The sequence below is a fragment of the Macaca fascicularis genome, chromosome 7 (genome assembly GCF_037993035.2).
Source record: "Macaca fascicularis isolate 582-1 chromosome 7, T2T-MFA8v1.1".
In the NCBI taxonomy this organism is placed as follows: domain Eukaryota; kingdom Metazoa; phylum Chordata; class Mammalia; order Primates; family Cercopithecidae; genus Macaca; species Macaca fascicularis.
The window spans coordinates 140749484-140768734 of NC_088381.1; the positions used below are offsets into that span (position 1 = coordinate 140749484).

The window sequence follows — 19251 nt, forward strand, 5'->3', positions numbered from 1 at the left end:
AAAAGAAAAAGGAAAGGCTTTCCAGCGGGCTTTTTCTTCCCAAGGATTTGAAAAGCTACAGTAGAGCCTGGAGGAGAGTGGGCTGCCCAGGGCTGCTGGCTCTGGGTTTTGGAGAGAAGTGGAGATGCTGTGGAGTTTTTATACTGTCCAGACCAGTTCCTCTGGGCAGCAAAGGAGGTGCACACCCAGGGCACTAAAGATTGGTCCATCAGTTGGGAGCGGGAGCGCCTTTTGTTCTATATGTCTCAGGAAACAGAACACATTCCAAGCAGGTAAGGGATGAGAACAAATGACCAGCAGGATGGGGACCGATAGTATTGGGTCCTCTTCAGTCAGCAGATTATAAAATAATAAAACGAGCATCCTATTGCTCTAAGGATAGCAAGAGCTAGCAAGGTCTCAAAAAGGTTTCAGAATTCAGACTCCCAAACCAGGCAGCCTCCCTCTCTCCTCCAACACTCGCTGGGATCTTCAGCCCCTGAGACGACAAACAATGTCCCCCCGATGTGCTCTGGACCGAGGAACTATGAGAACTTCCTAAATCTCCTAAAACTCTATAGATTAGTGTTCATCCCTGCTGCCCTGTGCATAAGTGACCTAAAATTGCATGGTCCGAACCTGTTTCCCATCCCCCAGAGACATGTGTAATTAGATAAAATGAGGACAGAATATGTATAAGTATCTGTTATACTCGGATGGCTGCCCAGAAAGAAAATGAGTGCGAGGAACCGGAGAGCCCTGTGTCACCCTCTGTCCTGAACTGGGATTGAGGGAGACTTACCTTTGTGAGTAGGTTACTAGTGCAACATGACCTCTCTGAGTTAACGAATATTTTTCTACAGTTCGGCTCCTGCAGCCCATATTTGGCACACCATCAGCATTTTCTCCGGCTTTCCATGTGGAAGGTGTCTTTCCGACCAGGATCTGAACTGAAACTTGACCCTGGGAGTCCACCTTGGGACTTCCTCTTCCTCCTTCAGGTCTCTCCATGGTGGTACCCTCTTCCAAAAAGCCCCCAACACAGAATTATTTGGAGGGTGGAAAATCCATAAGAGGACGTACAAAAGTTACAATGATACACTTCCTCTCTCAGTACAGGAGAGAAGGGCCCTCGTGTGAGCCCTAGGCCATCCTTTTTGAAGGATGAATGAAGTTCATCCTTTTTGAATGAAGTGATCTGCTATACTTAGTTGGGACATTGAGTCATGGCGAAAATCATTCTCTCTCTAGGCACTGATACTGTGAAAGTATACAAAAGTCATTCTCTCAAAGAAAATGTACCCAAAAACAGTGACTGGGCTAAAGCTCCAGCAGATGTTCACCAGATCCCAGCCTTGGGTTTAAACCATTACAGTGCTTTGCATCTTCTGGTCTTCTCTATCTTAAAAACTCAAAAGGAAAAAGAGTCCTCCAGTATAAATAAAGCTAAAGGAAATCCCACACACAACTAAACATAGAGGAGGCATTGAATAAAAATGAAGTTGATTTATCTATCAGTGGCTATCCATAAGCCAGAGGTTTCTTACTTTAGCAAAGCTAAAAGGTTTGTCTTTACTTCTCGAGACCAAAGGGAGAAAGCCAAGCTTTTTAGATAAAGTGACCAAGAAACAAGAGGCTAAAATGAGCAAGGCTGCCACATGTCATAAATGCACATCCTACATGCAAGCAAAGCCAAACCTGCATCTGTTTCCCAACTCCTGAAACTGAAGCCTCTTTGGGGAGGAATTCTGCCTTTTTCAGACTCCTGCCATGAAGGGAGAGAATGAGAAACATATCAACTTTCTAGAGTGCTCGAAGCAAACATAGGCAGCAGAGCAGGTGTCTGCCTGCAGGCTTCGCTCACTCAACTATTCCCCATATGTTTCCTGCATGCCTGCTAGGCTAGGTCCTTGGGATGGAAAGGCACATGTGGCCAGGCGTGGTGTCTCACACCTGTAATCCCAGCACTTTGGGAGGCCAAGGTGAGTGGACCACTGGAGGTCAGGAGTTCGACACCAGCCTGGCCAACATGGTGAAACCCCACCTCTACTAAAAATACAAAATTAGCTGGGTCTGGTGGTGTGCACCTGTTGTCCCAGCTACTCGAGAGGCTGAGATAGGAGAATCGCTTGAACCCAGGAGGTGGAGGTTGCAGTGAGCCACACCACTGCACTCCAGCCTGGGTGAGACGGAGGGAGATTCCATCTCCAAAAAAAAAAAAAAGAAGAAAGAAAGGCACATGTGGCTACTGTCCCTGCCTTCCACGTCCTTACTGCTAACTAACTTGTGTCAACTGTTTCAGTGACTGAGAGAGAAGAGCACACTCAGGACTGCGTGGCCCAGGGCAGGTGTGACCAATTCTACCTGAGGCTCAGCAAGGGCTCCACCAGGGAGAGGGGTCACTTAAATCATCTGGAAGATGAGTAGACAGATGCACATCAAGTGCACCCAGGGACAGGGTGAAGGTGGCGGGCAATCAAACCGCCTGCTCAGAGGAGCCACAGCAGTTTGCTGAGACACCAGGGGAACGTATGACAGGAGCTGTCTCTCTGGACAGGAACACAGAGCGCAGAGCGTCCCCTCAGACTAACAAGTTCGTACATGTCCCTCACGCTGAGGTTCTTACCCTAGAGCCCATGGGCCTCCAGGGCATCCAGAGATGGGCTCTTCCAGGTCTGTGAACCCCATAAAACCATAGGAAGATGTTCACATCTATATGGGTTTTTTTCTGGGGAGATGATCCACAACTTCCATAGCATTCTTGAAAGGGCCTATGATTGCCAAAGAAAGGTGAAAAAGAAACAGCCATCAAGACTGAGTAGCCTGCACACGACTGTGGTGTGGAAGCCAGTTTCTCCCTGTCTGTCTCCTGCATATGGCTCAGTAACAGACATAAGGTTTCAGAACTGGCAGAACTAAAGGGATGAGAAGAGCATTCCAGTATAAGGAGATGGAAAGAAATCACCACTGGCATCACCAAAACAAATACCCGTGTGTACTGACTGTGTGCCAGGCTCTGGGCTAGACTTAAAAACCAGTATCTCTTTCCATAAAGCCACATGGAAGAGTGTCTTCTCAGCCTCCCGTTCCTGGAGCCAATATTGCAAGTTGGAGTCCCTAAATGTGGATTCAAGTCACCCAGGGCAATTCACTGCAATCCCCAGATCAGGCTCAAACTTTAGTTGGCAGTTGCCTAGCAACAAGTAACCCTGAAGACACATCACCAAACCGAGATGCCAAAAAGGGCATTTTGTGGACAAGATAGTTCTGAAACTACCCCCTAATAAGTCTGTCAGGCCTCTCTGGGGCTCTTGGGGTAAGGAGTAGACTTTGCAGCCAAAGGTAGGCTGAGAGGAGAAAGATAGAAAGGCGTTGTTTTTTGTTTTTTCAGACAGGGTCTCACTCTGTTGCCCAGGCTGGAGTGCAGTGGCACATCACGGCTCACTGCAGCCTCAACCTCTTGGGCTCGGGTGATCCTCCCACCTCAGCCTCCCAAGTAACTGGGACTAAAGTTGCGTGCCACCACACCCAACTAGTTTTTCTATGGGATTTTACCATGTTGCCCAGGCTGGCTCAAACTCCTGGACTCAAGCAACCTGCCCACCTAGGCCTCCCAAAGTGCTGGGATTACAAGCATAAGCCACTGTGCCTGGCTGGAAGGTGTTCTGCTGGTTGTATGTTTTCCCACCCCTGGGGAGTAGGCATGAGAAAGGGAACTGAGGGTTAAAGGAGAAGGCAGCCTCCAGTAGAGAAGGCAGCCTCCAGTAGAGAAAGCAATTGGTGCCTCTTCACTTCCTCTTTCAGATGGTACCTATGGTTACTCTTCCAAGCAGTTGCTTAACACATGCCACCCACACCTAAAGACGCGTAAAGCAACAGGAAGACTTGTCTGAACCTACATCCAGTCCTTCCCTAAAGCCATCATCCTCCTACAGCTCCAAAAACCCCACAGGACTATGGAAGGCTGGGGTGAGCAGGATGACAGATCTCAAACTACTACTAACAGTGAAACTGGGGAAGCAGTTTTTAACCAACTTTCCAAGGAAACTCACTCCCTTACAGAGGCATGAAAGATGCAAAGAGACCTCATTCTCTAAAATTCAGAGCTGGTGGTGGTGGTGGTGGTGGTGGTGGTTGTTGTTGTTGTTGTTGTTGTTGTTGTTGTTGTTAACACAAAGCTCAGAAACTCCTTAAGCTAAGAGTCATGTGAGACTGGGTTTCCCAAGACAAAATTTCCTATCCAAACCATCACATAAGGCCAACACTGGGTATTCTCCCTGTGTAGATAGTGGAAAGCCTGGGAAGATGGCCTTCTCTGGAATCTACCATCCCTTCTCTTGAAAGGTCTTGGGGGTAGGAGGAAAAGGGGCAAATAAATATATCAGTCTGAGGAGGCGACTCAGGAAGAACAAATGCGGAAGTCAAACAACAAATAAGGCAGATATAAATCCAAATAAAATATTAAAATCATTAAAGGGCTGCTGCTCCCTGAAGATTGGGAAAATGAAGAGAGTTAATTAAAAGCAATCTCCATGCACTGCTGAGCCGGCCAGCCCTGATAAATCAACAGCTGGGGCTGCTGTGGAGGGCAGGCAAGGGGCTTCAGGAGGGGGTGGGCCAGCCGGGGGAAGGGGGTTTGCCACTGAGACAGCTGTGATGGCAAATTGAACACAGTGACTTAAGTTTCATGTTTTATTAAATATTGTATGACCACTGAATAAAGTTATTCTTTGGAGAAGGAGAAAATGATGGGCTGGGTAAGTGAAGGCGGGGGAAGATAAGGATGAAGAGGTATTGTTCGATTCAAAACATACTTAGGACTGTAACGCTGGCACCTCTGATATTGCTCCCAAAGGCCAAAGCTTTGGGGTTTTTTTTTTCTTTCTACTTGATCTGCAAAGGTAGCTGTGTCTTCGTCTTCTAAAATCTCTCTACAAAACTTGGGTTATGTTTATCTGGGGGACCAGGGAAGGCAGTGCAGAGTCAGGGAAAGTAATGAAGAGGAAAAGAAGACAGAAAAGATCTTCAAAATTGTCACTGCTGATCAAAGCCAGACTTTTGACACAAAACTAAAAGGTCAGCAGAAATGGTGGGAACTCTTTTTTTTCTTTACTTCTTTCCTTCTCCCTTTTTTCTGCAGCTAGTTTTTGTGTTTAAAATGAAAAAGAGCTCTGAATTTTGGGGCTCAGTCTAAGTCAAAAGCCAGCTATTTCAGAAGTGTTGGAAGAACAGGCCCTTCTCTATTCTAAGGGGAAACCCTCCAGTTCTTCCTTGATGAAAATATAATCAAGAGAAATGATTGGGGGAAAGTGTTTTTTTCTCCTCCATAGAACTGGGATTGGAAGGGGAGTGTGTGCATGGGGAAACATAAGGAATTATGCATTTGGATATGCATTTTAATTAGGTGGACAGAGGCAGCCGCCTGTTAATTTTTCTTGCTTGTTTCCACTTAGCATTCATCACAGGCAGAACCACCATAGAGCGCTCCCACGATAATAGATGGTTCTGCATTGGCTAAGTCCTCAGGGAAAATAATTAGCAGGAGAGAATATATTCTCTCCACTCCCACTGCCCCATCCACCCTGCCCTCCCCCAATCACCAGCACCACGTTGCCTCCCCTCTCCCCACCCCCCTCACCTATAGTGGTTTTCCTAGGAGAAGCCGAGGGCAGCAGTCAGTCTCCTGGTTTGCTAGCACTTATTTTGCCCTGCCAAAAAACAAGGGTCTAGGAGAAGAAACAGACAGATCAGAGATCTCTACTGGAGTGGAAGCTCCTCAATGTAGGGAGGGAGGCAGGTGACTGTGCTGATTAGTTCTCAGGGGCAGGCAGGCAATCCGTGTTGACTGCGGGATGAAGGAACTCCAAAGAGGATGAGACAGTTCTCATTGTGCTCAACTGGCAGCCAAAGAGGTATCTAGAGTTGCTGGTTGAGGACAGCAGGAGTAGGGATGATGTTTTTTGCTCTTGTAAAGGAAAGTTGCAGGGCCAAGTGCAATGGTTTTCACCTGCAAACCCAGCATTTTGGGAGGCTGAGGTAAGAGGATCACTTGGGGCCAGAAGTTCAAGACCAGTCTGGGTAGCGCAGCGAGACCCCCATCTCTATAAAAACAATTTAAAAATTAGGTGTGGCAGTACACACCTGTAGTCCCAGCTACTTGGGAAGCTGAGGTGGGAGATCACTTGAGTCAAGGAGTTTGAGGCCACAGTGAGCTGTAATTGCACCACTGCACTCCAGCCTGGGTGACAGAGTGATTGCACCACTGCACTCCAGCCTGGGTGACAGAGTGAGACCCTATCTCCAAAAAATATATAAGAGAAAAGAAAATAAAGAAAGTTGTAGCTTTGCAGCAAGATTGAATCTGAACCATTTCCAAGGCTGGCAACCAAGACATGTGTGTAACTCTGAGATCTGGCCTCACTGCAATGCTCTCCGGTCTACTTTTCTATAAAGAATCTGGCCGGGTGCAGTGGCTCACACCTGTAATCCTAGCACGTTGGGAGGCCCAGGTGGGCAGATCACTTGAGGTCAGGAGATCGAGACCAGTCTGGCCAACATGGTAAAACCCAATCTCTACTGAAAATACAAAAATTAGCTGGGTGTGGTGGCATGTGCCTTTAATCTCAGCTACTCCTGTGGCTGAAGTACAAGAATCACTTGAAACCTGGGAGGCGGAGGTTGCAGTGAGCCAAGATCACACCACTGCACTCCAGCCTAGGCAACAGAGCAAGACTCTGTCTCAAGAAAAAAAAAAAAGGAAAGAAAAGAAAAAGAATCCATTCTTGCCACTGACCTCCAATGCCAGCAGCTCACCCTCCTTATTCACAAGCGGATCTAAGCCCCTGCCCCGCCTCCACTTCTTCTCTCTCCCTCAGTCATCTCAGTTGAAGGAGGAGCCAGAGACCAGGCAAGGACCCAAAGGCCCAAGTTCCCAGAAGAGTACCCCACTCTACCCACCGTGATTCTGCTTCCTCTGGTTTGGTGGGTGAACTCAGATCAGGACTGATGACCAGAAATGAAATGAGGGTTTCCCCTGAGCTCACATTCTCACTTATTTCAAACCCAGACAATAGGAAAATCCCACTGCAATCCCAGAGCTATTTACACACGCCTGGATGACTAGGCCATGCATTTCCCGAGAAACGATGTTTAGATGTGATGGGTAATGCCAGAAACATTTATTTTTGTTTTAATATTTAAAATAATGTTTAATATAGTAAGTATTATTGACTCTCTGAGGAGGCCATGGTCAGCTATAGGACACTTTTTAGTTCTCATAGTAACACCTCACATTTGCACTTTCCACCTTCTGAAATGTTTCCATATCCATTATTTCATGTGGGCCGCTGAGGGGAAGCCAGGCTCGGGGAAGGGGAAGGGAGGAGAAGGGAGACACAAGCTCTCCTGGCTGTTTGGAACGACAGGCCTGACTTGCTAACTCTTGCCCCCCAAGCTATCCTGTCATCACTGTGCTTCCCCCCACCTCCTATTGTCAGACATCACATCTCCATCCACCTAGGGAGCCTTCACTCCAAGCCTCACCAGGTAACTGCTAGTGCTACAGCCCCTGGAACTGCCCCAAACCCAAACCCTGAACCCCCACTAGGAGTCCCTGCCCTCAAAGGAAGGGAGATATGAGGGAAAGGCAATCCCTGTGGCTGGGGATGGGAGAAGTGAGTCTCTAGGTTCTTAGTTCCCAGTGTGTTTATCGCGAAAAGCAATGGACTGCCAATGGAGGGAGAGGCAGAGAGGTTGAATTCTGTGATACTACTAGGTTTGGGTTTTTTTTGTTTGTTTAGTTTATAAGGTGGAGAATGCCTGTATTATCTAGAAATGTAGCCCCTAATTTTTTTTTTTTTTTTTTTTTTTTTTTTTTAGATAAGGTCTTGCTCTGTCACCCAGGCTGGAGTGCAGTATTGCGATCATATCTCACTGCAGCCTCAACCTCCTGGGCTCAAGCCATCTTCCTGCCTCAGCCTCCTGAGTAGCTGGGACCACAGGTGTACACCACCACATCTGGCTATTTTTTTAATTTTTTGTAGCAACTGGGTCTCACGATATGCCCAGGCTGGTCTTGAATGCCTGAGCTCAAGGGATCCTCCCACCTCAGCCTCCCAAAGTGCTGGGATTACAGGCGTGAGCCTGGCCTAGTCCCTAGATTTTACAGTCCAAAAATGAAGGAGACCTAGGCATAGTGAAAACCCAAAAGAAATGAAAATGGGGACTAAAACAGATACTTGTATGCCAATGTTCATGGCAGCATTATTCAAACAGCCAAAAAGTGAAACAACCCAAATGCCCATCCACAGTTAAATGGGTAAACAAAATGTGGTCTATCCATACAACGGCCATAGAAAGGAAGAAAGTTCTGACTATGCTACAACACGGATGAACAAACACTGAAGACATTATGCTAAGAGAAATAAGCCAGACACAGAAGAACAAATATTGTATTTTTCCCCTTATATGGGGTGCCAAGAATGCAGAACGGTGGTTCCCAGGGATGGTAGGAAGCAGGGGATGGAAAAATATTGTTTAATGGATACAAAGTTTCTCTCTGGGATGATGAAAAGGGTCTGGGCAGCTGGGTGCAGTGGCTCATGCCTATAATCCCAGTACTTTGGGAAGCTGAGGTGGGTGGATCACCTGAGGTCAGGAGTTCAAGACCAGCCTGGCCAACGTGGTGAAACCCTGTGTCTACTAAAAATACAAAAATTAGCCAGTTGTGATGGCGCATGCCTGTAGTCCCCGCTACTCAGGAGACTGAGACAAGAGAATCATTTGAACCTGGGAGGCGGAGGTTGCAGTGAGCCAAGATTGCGTCACTGCACTCCAGCCTGGGTGACAGAATGAGACTCCATTTAAAGAAAAAGGAAGGAAGGAAAGAAGGAAGGAAGGAAGGAAGGAAGGAAGGAAGGAAGGAAGGAAGGAAGGAAGGAAGGAAAGGAAGAGAAGGAAATCTGGAAACTGATGGTGGTGATGGTTGCACGAGGTGGGAGGATCACCTGGGGCCAGGATTTCAAGACCAGCCTGAGCAACATAGCAAGACTTCCATCTCTACTAAAGATTAAAAATAAATGTACTTAAAGCCACTGAATTGCACACTTTAAAATGGCTAGAATGGTACACTGTATGTTACGTGTATTTTAGCCACAATAAAGAAAAATTGAAGGAATGCCTCTCTCTGCTGGAGGTCAGGGTGACCATTTTGTTTTCCCTTTAAAGTCTCAGAATTTACACACCAGCTCCTGTGTAGACTCTGAAGAGTTCTGCAACCTCTTCCCCCTCCTCTTTACGCTTGCAAAAAAACTGCCATGGAAGCTTTCCACCAAAGAAAAGCCCGATAATAATGTCCCCACTGAAATCTGAGATGTTCTGGAGACATGTCACTGAAGGGGAGGCATGAAGTCCAGTCTAGTCTTGGCTAATACCCACTCGGGTAGGGGTTACTTCCACACAACCGCTGGGCACCTCCATTTCTTCAGTGGTCACACAGGTACACTAGAGGAAGCTCAGTGAGACATCAGTACAGGTCCACTTACGTCAGCTCACTAAACATCCAGGTACCTGTGGCTGCTGCCCAAATTAAAATAAAATAAGCACTTTATTTCCAGATTAATTGGGATGGGTGCCATGGTAGAGGAAAAGGCCAGAGAGATCATGGACAAATAAAATCCAGACCAGAGGACTGGCTGGAAAATTGGTTACCCTTCTGCCTCCAAACACTTAAAAAAAAAAAAAAAGAAGCAGCAGCAAAATACAGATGTTCTCAGTGATTGCAGTCTTTTAACAACCAAAAACTGAGTGCTTATCCACATCAAAATAGGCCAGTTGGTCTTCAGGTTCCTCATTCTCATCAACTTCTGGATGGGATGCTAGTGAGAAGAAAAGCACTGAAAAGGAAGAGCCAGAGGAAAAGCCCACATTCTAAATGGCCCACCACCTGGTCCTCAGCCTCAGACCTTGAGAAGGGACAAGAAGTTCCACCCAGGTTAGAACTCCAAGAAGGGAGCACCATGTAGCAAGACTGAACCAGAGAATAAGAAACTGTGGAAGTCTCCAATCTTAAATGTTCTCTTTAGAGCCATACTTTAAAAATAAGAAAAAATCAGAACTCTGGCCCCTAACTGTCGCCTCTGTCCTAATCCACCATAATAACAGCCAGAAAGTTGTTGGCTTAAAAGGAATTTGGGGAATCAAAGTGCATCACCATCATAAAGACAAGGAATATGCGGCTCAAAGAAGTTCTGTGTCCCCTTCACAAGTTAGTTGCCTGTAGCTCTGGAAGCAGAGCTCAAGGCTTAGGATTCCTCTCCCCGGGCTTTTTCTCCTCCATTACTATGAAGTCACTACGGCTACAAAAAATCAGCCACTGGTGAGAAATGAACAAGGAAGAGGATAAGAGGTTGAGACAGGTTTCATCAATAGCAGGTGAAAGTGTGAGGATGGGAAAACTTTCTGATGGAGCTTCCAATTGCAGATCATTCAAACAGCAGATTTTCAAGGTGAATAACAACACCTAAAAAAAAAACCTTTTCTCAGCAACCTGAGATGATCACAGTCCCCGGATTCAGAGAGGGAGGAGAGGGTGCAAAGGGAGGATTAGACATGTGCCAGCATTGTTCCACAAGCTCAGAACTGAGGCCTGGCTGGTGAGGACTCAATGTGGGCTATTTGAACCCCATTATTAGGAGCTCTGAGCCTAATCCTCTCACCCCTCCCTGCTTCTACACATTGCCCCTAAATTGTAGCCTCCTCAGGGATTATCTCCCTTCCCTTGCCACTGCCTGCCACCCTAATATTCACAAACACACACCCTAGAAATTCTCCAGTCTGTTCCTCTTCCCTTTGCTCCACCAACACCTTCTAACCACTGCTTTTAAAACTCTAATGCAAATCACAGGCTTCAAAAACCTTCCCTCAGTGACAGTTTTACGATGCTAGCTCCATTCATCCATATGGGTTGACAGACTGTGAAACACCAGTAACCGGACCAATAAGAAAAACAAATTACAAAAACACTACAACACCTCATCTCTCCTCAGTCACTCAAACAATTAGAAAACTTTGGAATTTGCAACAGATCATAATATCAGTCTCTCTTGCAGTTCAACAATAATCTTTGCAGAGTTCCAGACCACATAGTGGTTTTACCCACTCCTCCATCCTCCCCCTACCCAAGGCCACTCTCTATCTTTCCTTGTTAAATACCTTTATATTTAAAGACTATTTAAAATTAAGACCATGCTTACAAAACACCCCTGTTGGGCCGTAGCTGGGCAAAAAATATTTCAGTGGTTGTGGGATTTTTTTGGCCAGAGGTTTGCCACATTTGGCTACATTTCTGTTTTCTAGTGACTTTCAAAACACTCAAAAACCACAAAAGTTACTTTGCAGAGGTTGGGATAATAAACAGGCCTGGATTCTGGTGCCTTTTTATAACCCATCACCCATCACCACTACTGTCAGCATAGCTGCCTTAGAAACCTAAAACATCAGCCTCAGTTTCCATTCTTTTTCTGGTGCATGCTCAACACAAAACATGCTGACCATGGCATTTTGTTTTTTGCATTGATCTGAACAGATGGCTCTGAAACAGCTTTAGACATTATCATCTTTCTCAGATGTATCCAAATTCCAGCTACCTGCATGATTCCAAAAAAAGGAGGATGAGAGGTCTCCAACTCAGCTGTCTCTGAATTCAAGCCCACCTTATGTGACTGAGCAGCTCCCATTCAACTGGCAGTCTCCAATGTCTCCCAGGAGGCCTGCAGGCCAGGCTATTTTCAGAGGTTTACCCTGTGACAATGCCTCCACTTGGGTTCCCGCAGACATTAATCTCCATCATAGGTGTCTCATCAAAAGCAGACATATACCCACTGAAAAATAATGTGTGCTAATGAAGTTTGGAGAATTTAGGGCTTTTTTATAGTGGCAACCAGAAGCAGATGGAGAACAGGTTCTTGGGAATCTGTGGGCTTACAACGTCTGAGGGTCCTTTTTCATAAGAAGCTAAAACAATGTCCATAAAAGGCAGCAAGTTCACAAAGTCCTGGCCTCAATGCCATCTACTTAGTACCTACCCACATCCCCCAACCCCAACAGAAAGAGCTAAGAGGAGATTAGAACCAGGAATGTGACCCCCACCCCTTCCCCTCTGATATCTAAACTGAGTGCCACAGCAAGAGTGAGGTCTGGCTTCTAACTTTCACATGCACAAAACCACTTTAGATTAGAATACACTAATACAGGTCATAGAATGCACAACGAGATCTAGATTTGCGGTTCATCTACACACATGACCTGCTGTTTGACTTGGCTAAGTAAGTTTATTTTCTTCTCCCAGAGTAGTGTTCTTAATAACAAAACAGGGACATCAACATATACCTCCAAGCAAGGTTAACTCCTTACAAAAGAAAGTTTCAATACAATCACGAATATGTGTGTGTTCACAGTTATCAGCATGACAAAATAGTTTATTGGTCTGTTTATAAATAATTACTTAAGGTAAAGCCCTGTTGGTTTATATGGAATTTAATAATAATAATTTTTTTCTAAGTAGGCAGTTATAATAATAGATATATACGTATATAATCAAGTCTGGCAGAAGGTGGCAGACATTCTCAGTTAAATGCACACCAACCAGGATTTTGATAATACAAGAGTAAGTTGTTTAAAGTACTGATTGCAGATTTGGGGAAAGGTCTTTTATCTAAACTAGAATATTAAGATTCAAATTTATATTAAAAGCATTATGTGGCCAGTGCAGTGGCTCATGCCTATAATCCCAGCACTTTGGGAGGCCAAGACAGGCAGATCACTTGAAGCCAGGAGTTTGAGACCAGCTGGCCAAGATGGAGAAACCCTGTCTCCACTAAAAAACACAAAAATTAGCCAGGTATAGTGGTGCGCGCCTATAAGCCCAGCTGGATTCTGGAGGCTAAGGCACAAGAATCACTTGAACCCAGGAGGCAGAGGTTGCAGTGAGCCAAGATCCTGCCACTGCACTCCAGCCTGGGCAACAGAGCAACACCCTGTCTCAAAAAATAATAATAATAATAAAAGCATTATGTTTCCCAGGTATGCAGAAATCAACCAGAATGTGACTAACCTACATGCAGGCCTTTATTAAATCCTTATTTATGTTACCTGCATGTGTTTACTTCACTACCTGGACCTTATCTTGCTTGTTTATGTAAGAAATGAGGGTAACTCTCATACATCTTTGCTCAGACAATGTAGCTGCTAAATTAAATAACTTGTAATACACATTTACATATCATACATGTCCACCAGCGCTTTTGAATTCTATTTGTCCAGATGTGACTGCTTGGTTGTGGGGGCCACCCGCCGTGTCCCCTTTGTGATCTGATCAGTGCAGGCGGCTCCTATTTCTGCCTCTAACACCCTGTTGGGCAGTAATAAGATGTTAAAGGCAACAACAGAGAGAGAAGCCGGGCTGTCAGCTTCAGAGAGGAAGGGGGTGAAGGGTACAACAAGGAAGAAAAAGAAAGGGAGTTGAGGGGAGATCAAAGACAGGCAGGAAGAAAGCCAAATTGCTAAGAGAGGAGATGTGGCTTCAGGAGCTTGGGACCCTAAGGAAAACCCCAAAGCAATGAGATTCAAAATTGTGCCATCCCATCACCCCAGCTAATTGAATTATTGAATGTCCCACATGGAAAAAGCTAGTACAGTGAAAAATAGCCCATACTCAGTGTAGGCAGAGCCCTGCATAGGTGCTGCTGGAAACCTGAGCTTGTTTCTTCCCAACACATTAACTACCACCACTTTATCCCCCATCCTGAGGAAACCTTTGTGTGACCATTTTCTGTAGGGGGCGTCCGTGGTGTTGGCTTTTTTTTTTTTTTTTTTTTTTTTTTTTTTTTTTTTGGAGGGAAGAGAGAGACTCAGAACGCACACAGAGAAAATGCTAATGTCATTCAGCTCTGTTTCATTGTCAGGAGGGACACATGAGGATAAAAACATAGCTCTCCAAACCATTCTCTCCGCTACCCCTCCTCCCTGCACCACCACCATCCCTTCGGCTGGATGTGTCTCTGCACTTTGTTCTAATTTATCCCATGCATAATTTATTCACGTTTGTATTGTTTCCTGATCAGCAACTTTTAAAAACAAATGAAATATATAAGATGTTTTATTAAACAAGTTGTTTAAAAAAAAAAAAAAAGGCAGATGGTGTCCGTCTCCCAATAACAACGTGTGTGCTCCTGCATTAGGAGTTAAAAACTGTCCAGGGTGTGAGAGGCTGGGCTGGTCAGGGGTATTGTTTACACCCCTTTACCCCCAGGGAAAGGGTCTGGGAAGCAGAAAGGAATGGCTAATTATAAATGACCACTCAACTCCCACCTAGAAAAAGCAAGCAGGGGCGTTGTGTGTATGCTAGTGTGTGCATGCGTGTGGCGGCACAATTACAAATACATCACATTGCAACTGTTTCTAATTATACAAAGTACAATTCAGAACTAATTCCCCTAACCAGCCGGGATTCCGCCACCTTCTTTCCCCCCCGTCTGTCCCTTCCCCCACCCTTAACCCCACCCTACACAGACTCCCTCCCCAAACGCGCACCCTACTGTGATCCAAAAAAACCCTGGAGCGAGCAGGGGAACACTGAAGCTTAGAGATACTGCGCCCGCCCGCGCGAAAGCGGGCTCCCGGGTAACTAGGGTACGGCTTTCCCAGTAGGAAACAAACCTGGTGCACATGTGAAATAGATTCTCTAACTTGAGTTTACCAGGTGGCATCAGCCTGGTTATGTGATTTCGGCTGGATATGGGGAAACTGCAAATCAGTTGTGGGTTCGGTAGAGACAGCATCAGCGGTGTTGCAGCGAAAGCAACCGGCAGCGAGGATGCGGCGAAGTTACGCCCATTTATTCTGCCATAAAACATTTTCTTTCTTGGATGAAACGCTGTGGCGTTCAAGTGCAGTGTATCCGAGCTTCCGAGGCAGAACTGAAGCCGGGAGCTCCTATCTGCTCAGCCTCAGCTTCCAACGTCCTCTTAACGGCAGCTTTCATATAAATATCTTTGAAACCTGGGGCATTCCTACCCGTTTCCCTATTTCTGGTGGGCGACGAGCTGGTGCAAACACGTCTGATTCTCCCTGTGCATTCCTTTGCGTTAGGAACCCCCCTACCGTCTCCGGGAGCGAACCTGGTTTTCAACTCCAGGAGTGGCGAGGGGTGAAGACGAGAATGCGCTGAATTAAAAGAAGCAGGGTCGACAGTGGCCACGCACCAGGGAGAATTCGGCACGAACCGCCCCCTACCCGGCCCGCACCTCCCTCTCCCCCTCTTTGCCTGCGGCTTCGTCCGGGCGGGGAAGTCCCGGTCGAAGGGGTGCGGACCCCCAGCCCACCTCGAATACGGAGGGAGCCACCCTCTGCCGACATCACCCAATAGCACCCCTTTCAGAGCGACACTAGTTTTCCGAGGCCACCCTTGGCTCCGCGATCGCGAGCGGACTTGGCGGCTTAACAGTTCCACCGACTGGAAGGAAGGAAGGAAGGAAGCCAGGATGAAAAGGAGGAGGAAGGCAGGCAGGCAGGCAGAAATTGGCTGTTGGACCCGGGGCTGGCCCCCGCGAGTGCTCGTCCGGCCCGCCCCACTCTGTCCAGGATCTGGACAAGCGCTCAAAGTCTCCCCGGGGCGGCCAGAGGCACCTGCCCCTCGCCCGGCCGGGAGCAGACGCTGCCCCCTCGGGCCAGGAGCCCCAAAACCGCCTCTCCGCCTGCCTCGGCGCCTCACCCAGAGGTGGCGAGAACACCATTCATAAGACCTGCGGCTTCCCTGCCTCCAAATCCACCCCAAGTTAACCCGAGTCGTTAATCCACTACAGCCAGGTTGCTCGCAAACACACGAGCAGACACACGCGCGGTCGCCCGGAGCGCCTCCGAGATCCGGGGGCTGCCGGGGAAAGCCCGGGGCGACCACCTGGGACCCAGCGCGCCCGGGACCCGCTGCTTCCCCCGCGGTGCTCCCAACTCCGGAAGGTTTGCACAAACTCCCCGCGAGCGATCGGAAGGCGAAGAGCGCCCTGCAAACTCCGGAGCCTCCGCGGTGCGTCCGCCGGACCCAGCAGACCCAGCGGCGGGGCGGGGGCCGCGGGCTTGGGGGTGCAGGGCTCGGCCAAGTGCACCGAGGCAGTCCCGGCCCGACGCTCGCCCCCCGCCCGGCCGCCCCCGGAGCCTCGCTCCCTGCCCGCGAGGCGGGGGACTCCAGGGACCGCGCTGTCCCCGAGCTCCCGCGACCCCCCTGCTGTAGAGCGCTCGAGCGCCGGGCTCCTCCGCCGGCAACCCCTATCTCTCGCTCTCTCTGCAATTTAGCAGAACACAAATGTAACAATTTTCTTCTTGTTAATTGCATCTCCTGACATTTCTGCGCGTTGGGGGAAAAAAAAGAAGTAAGAGCTGAAAGAAGAGAGAAGCCCCGCCGCGGCTGGAGGCGCCTGCAAGCGCAAGCACTGGCAGCGCTCGCCACGCAGAAGGCGCCTTTTTTTTCATATTGAAACCACGCGGAATATGTACATTTTTTAGTCTTACTTACGCTTTCAGGGGGTTGTGAATGACAGTCGCCATTTTGCTACAATGTAACAGAATATTGTCTGTCTCAGAGTTCTAAAGGTTCGCTCAGGGGAAGCGACAGGCCAATCAGAGCGCGGGATACCGGCCCGCCGGCCAATCGGCGCGGCTGGTCGCCAGGTGGGCGGGGCCTGCTCGGTGGTAGTTATTAGGGGAGCTGTCAAAGCCCAGAGGTCACTCCCTTTTGTAGAGCCCGAGAGCCAGCAGGTCTTAAAGGGGAAGTACCGCGTTGGCAGCTCCTTTTCGGGCTGGGGAAAGTGGAGACGCACGGGAGAATATTATAGTTTGGTTCAACTCCCTACTTTTCTAAATAACTGCAGAGTTTGCGCTCCTGGACAGAAATATTTCAATATTGCCAGCAAGCCACTGAATCCTATTCATTAGCTTTTGGCTTTGCATATCAACATTTTTAATCCCCCAAAGGGTAAATCCCCGTGTTTCAGTACAAAAGTTGGAAGGCTGCCGCTTCGTGTAACAAATTACTTCGTGTGCTTTGCCGTTTGCTAATGCTCTGGGTCCTGCTGCTTTTTAATATTCTTATTCCCGAAGTGTTCTCTTTATCTCCGCCACCTTCCTCTCTCGCTTCTTGGAACTGCCGCTGCTGTTCCTGGCGACTCCAGGACAGCAACTCACCCTCCCCCTGGAATGCCTCAATGTCAGGCTCACTCCCTCCTGCAGCCAGGGCTTTCTTTACGTAGTGCAGGGGGGTTACTCTGCGCGGTCCGCCGCTACCACCCCTTCTGTTCTGCTCCCTACACCAGAAACTTCCAAAATGCTCAGATTCCTGCTCGGTGGTGCGACCTGGAGCTCTGACCTTTAGGCTTAGAGGTAGGGAGGACTTGAGGCAACCTTTGGAAACTTTCTACTACTAGGAAGCAAGTGCCTAGGCAGAAGTCGTAGAGCCTGGACTGGGTGTTGTCAGAGTCCCTTTAGAGGAGTGGCACACGCGATTCTGACGTCACCTTTCACTACTTAGAAGGTGGAAAGAATTTGCTAGTGAATAATCCGATGTGACCCGAGGCGTCCAAAGAGTCTGTGTCTGCTTCAAGTCAGTGTGAACTCTTCACTGGCGAGCCCCTGACAAAATTGGGAGACTTCTGCGAAGTCAGGCTTCCACTGGGCACCGGGAAGCTCTGCGTGGATGAAACCGCATTAAATCGAGAATAGGGTAGGGGCCTCGTTAGCATACAGAAGTCTGGCTACCATTCCAAAGCTGTTTAATCAGGTCAAATAGCTAAGATAGTGGGGGAGGGGTGGCAAGGGGAGAGAAGTTGCCAAATTGCCAGTTCAAAGCTATGCCCTCTCGCTTCCTTTTGCTCCTCTCAAGACAATGAATAAAATAAAATAAACATTCCAGAATTTCAAGAGTTCAACTACATACGCTATTAGATTTACAGATAAACAGAAAGTGACTGAATAACTGTTTGTAATAGATTTGAAATCTTTAACTCCTCTCTGCCTATTTAATAAGCAGAATCAAGTTCTACAGATTCCTTTGTAAATTCTTTGCATAGCATCTTGGCAGCGATTACAGTTTGAAAAAGTTATCTCCGAGACGGCTGGATCACGAGGTCAGGAGATCGAGACCATCCTGCCTAACCTAGTGAAACCCCATCTCTACTAAAAAATACAAAAAACTAGCCGCGCGAGGTGGCGGGTGCCTGTAGTCCCAGCTACTCGGGAGGCTGAGTCAGGAGAATGGCATAAACCCAGGAGGCGGAGCTTGCAGTGAGCTGAGATCCAGCCACTGCACTCCAGCCTGGGCAACAGAGCAAGACTCCGTCTCAAAAAAAAAAAAAAAAAAGAGTTATCTCCTTTTCCAAAATTAAAGTTTGAAAAATCCCTTCTTTACTAATTTGACAAGGGATTGGTTCAAAAGTCTATACTTGACATCACTGAAAAGCAAGCCCTATATTTTCACCCAAGAAGTATGAGTTTGAAGTATCAGTCAGAAGTTCCACTAACCTCTTTGAGGTATCAAAGACACAACAATTCAGATTGGTAAACAACAACGCATTTTCTTACACACAGCCTGATAAAGTAGGAAATGTAGAGCCTCCCCTAAACAAGATTTACAATTTAATGGGGGAAGAGAGAAGAAATGAATTTATATTACATATTAAAACACATACTCTAAGCATGTACATATCATTTATTGTGTTAAAGCCTGCAAGCAGAAACCAGCATAATCTCTACCTACCTAACAAACTTGAAAATGTCAAATCAGATTTATCGATTGGATTGGAAAATAGTGAATTAAAGACAGTACTTTAAAAAAAAAAAAAAGGATAGACTTGTTTTTTGTAATCCAATGGAATGTCATTTTAACTCTATCAATACAGTTATGACTTTTAAAGAAACAGTTATATTTAACATAAAAGAATTATTTTAACTTTAGTGTTTATATTATAGATCAAAATATAAAGTTTTTTGTTGTTGTTGTTGTTGTTTTTTACCAGAAGGTTCAAAAGCAAAGGGGCATAGAGCAGGCATGTTTAAAGAAGACAGTATCCTTAAACAGAGTTTTGGAGAAGTTTAGCAGTTCTGGGGCAATTTCATAGTGCTGTACATGGCAGAAGTGTGAACTCTGGAATCTGCCAGCCTGAGTCCACTATTTACCAGCTGGGTTACCTTGGTCATATTTACTTGCCAGGATTAAATGAGGTAATA

General features: G+C 47.0%; 2 protein-coding genes across 5 annotated transcripts in view; both read right to left on the minus strand.

Annotated features, from left to right (window-relative positions):
• DPF3 (double PHD fingers 3) overlaps positions 1 to 16591 on the minus strand; it is a 286943-nt gene extending 270352 nt beyond the window's left edge. For all 4 annotated transcript variants that reach the window (XR_006699607.3, XR_010588540.2, XM_045396660.3 and 1 more), the window contains exon 1: positions 16547 to 16591. Coding sequence is in view for 2 of the 4 variants with exons in the window: in XM_045396660.3 (XP_045252595.1) it covers positions 16547 to 16578 (32 nt within the window). In the remaining 2 variants the exon portion in view is untranslated. The remainder of the gene's footprint in view (positions 1 to 16546) is intronic.
• LOC123574595 (uncharacterized) lies at positions 15709 to 16540 on the minus strand. The gene is made up of 2 exons (XM_045396659.3): positions 15958 to 16540; positions 15709 to 15907 (listed from the first exon to the last, which is right to left on the minus strand). Exons 1-2 carry the CDS (start codon positions 16364 to 16366, stop codon positions 15834 to 15836), a joined length of 483 nt encoding a protein of 160 aa, XP_045252594.1. The 5' UTR covers positions 16367 to 16540; the 3' UTR covers positions 15709 to 15833.
• Positions 16592 to 19251: the final 2660 nt, after the last annotated feature.

Bases quoted from the DNA above. Each gene is read 5' to 3' on its own strand.
- LOC123574595 (XM_045396659.3), bottom strand. From the start codon at position 16,366: ATGCAATTAACAAGAAGAAAATTGTTACATTTGTGTTCTGCTAAATTG. The intron at 15,908-15,957 runs GTCCCGGGCGCG...TTTCCCCGGCAG, and splicing joins CACCGCGGGGGAAGCAGCGG to CCCCCGGATCTCGGAGGCGC.